Here is a 1,667-nt window from a genome sequence, read left to right on the forward strand (position 1 = left end):
GATCGGGTTGAGTGGTTGTTTTTTCGGAATATGATGAGCAAACTTGGGTTTGATGATACCTGGATACGGCTGGCTATGGAAACGGTTTACACTGCTTCTTACTCAATCCTCATCAATGGAAAGCCTCGTGGTTTGGTCCAACCCTTTCGTGGAATCAAGCAAGGCGATCCTCTCTCGCCATATTTGTTCCTGCTTTGTGCCGAAGGTTTGTCTGCAATGCTCCGAAGGGCGGAAGCAAATCGGTCTCGTACAGGGGTTGTATCTTGTCAGCATGGAGTGCACATCTCACATTTGCTCTTTGCCGATGACAATCTACTATTCTGTCAAGCAACGGTCCAAGAGTGCCAAGTGTTGCTCAACATCTTAGCTCAATATGAATCAGCTTCTGGACAGGCCATTAACCGACAGAAAACGTCCCTCTTTTTTAGCCGAAACACCAAACATGACACTCGGGATATGATCAGAAGTTTGCTTGGAGCCAGAATCATACGGATTGCGAGAAGTATTTGGGCTTGCCGATGGTAGGGGGTAGAGCTAAGACAACCATGTTTAGAGAGATCCAAGAGCGAGTTGCTAAGAGAGTGTTAGGATGGAAGGAGAAATTCATCTCCAAGGCTGGTCGAGAAATACTTATAAAGACAGTTGCACAGTCCATACCGACTTACTCCATGAGCTTATTCAGGCTTCTAAAAGCAATGTGTGACGCTATCAACTCGACCTTGGCCAATTATTGGTGGGGACAGAAATATGATGAGAGAAAGATCCATTGGGTGAGCTGGCAAAAGTTGTGTACGGACAAGAATAGAGGAGGTATGGGTTTTCGGGACATCGACGCTTTTAATCTTGCAATGTTGGCCAAGCAAGCATGGCGTCTGCTTCAGGGCACTCAGTCTTTGTTTTATCGAGTGTACAAAGCACGTTATTACCCTAACTGCACATTCTTGGAGGCCCAGCTGGGACACAATCCTTCTTTCGTATGGCAGAGTCTTCTAACTGCTCGGGAGGTGATCATTGCGGGATCAAGATGGAAAATTGGAGACGGAAAGCATATTGGTGTCACTACGCACAAATGGCTGTCCCATGTCCCTATTTTCAACGGTGAACCCGCTCCTGAGTTGAAAGTTAGTGATTTGATAGATGAGGACACAAGATAGTGGGACAGAGGCAAGATTCACGCATTGTTCACGGCTAGAACCCGGACTGAGATTCTAGCTCTCCCTCTCAACAATCTCCAAGCTCGGGACTCCCTCATTTGGATGGAGAATAAGGCAAGGACCTTCTCAGTAAAGACCGCCTACCATGTTGCACTTCAACTAAAGCAAAAGCAGGTAGTGGAGCATTCCAAGGCTAGGTCAGACAAGTCAACCTGGAAGAAAATCTGGACTTTGAATGTTCCCCCAAAAGTCAGAAATTTCATTTGGAGGGCGTGCTCGGACTGCTTACCTACTCGGGCCAATCTGCATAGAAGGAAGGTTCACGTTGAGGTGGTTTGTGGTTTGTGTAAGTAGAAACCTGAGACCACGGGGCATATTTTGTGGGAGTGTCCGCCTGCCAGGAATGTCTGGGCATTGGTAAAGGGAAAGATTCAGAAGTGCAACAATGAGGCTCGGGATTTCTTCCTACTGTTCGGTTCATGGTGCAAAGCTTAGATCAACGTGACCTTGAAC

The 1,667-nt window shown here is 46.9% G+C and overlaps 1 protein-coding gene across 1 annotated transcript; it reads left to right on the forward strand.

The window, feature by feature from the left end:
- The first annotated feature begins 545 nt into the window (after window positions 1-545).
- LOC126699984 (uncharacterized mitochondrial protein AtMg00310-like) lies at window positions 546-1,154 on the forward strand. Its single transcript, XM_050397968.1, has one exon. It carries the CDS (start codon window positions 546-548, stop codon window positions 1,152-1,154), a length of 609 nt encoding a protein of 202 aa, XP_050253925.1.
- Window positions 1,155-1,667: the final 513 nt, after the last annotated feature.

Source organism: Quercus robur, chromosome 2, assembly GCF_932294415.1.
Source record: "Quercus robur chromosome 2, dhQueRobu3.1, whole genome shotgun sequence".
NCBI classification, from domain to species: Eukaryota; Viridiplantae; Streptophyta; class Magnoliopsida; order Fagales; family Fagaceae; genus Quercus; species Quercus robur.

Coding starts and splice junctions, on each gene's coding strand:
- LOC126699984 (XM_050397968.1), top strand. CDS start 546: ATGTTTAGAGAGATCCAAGAGCGAGTTGCTAAGAGAGTGTTAGGATGG.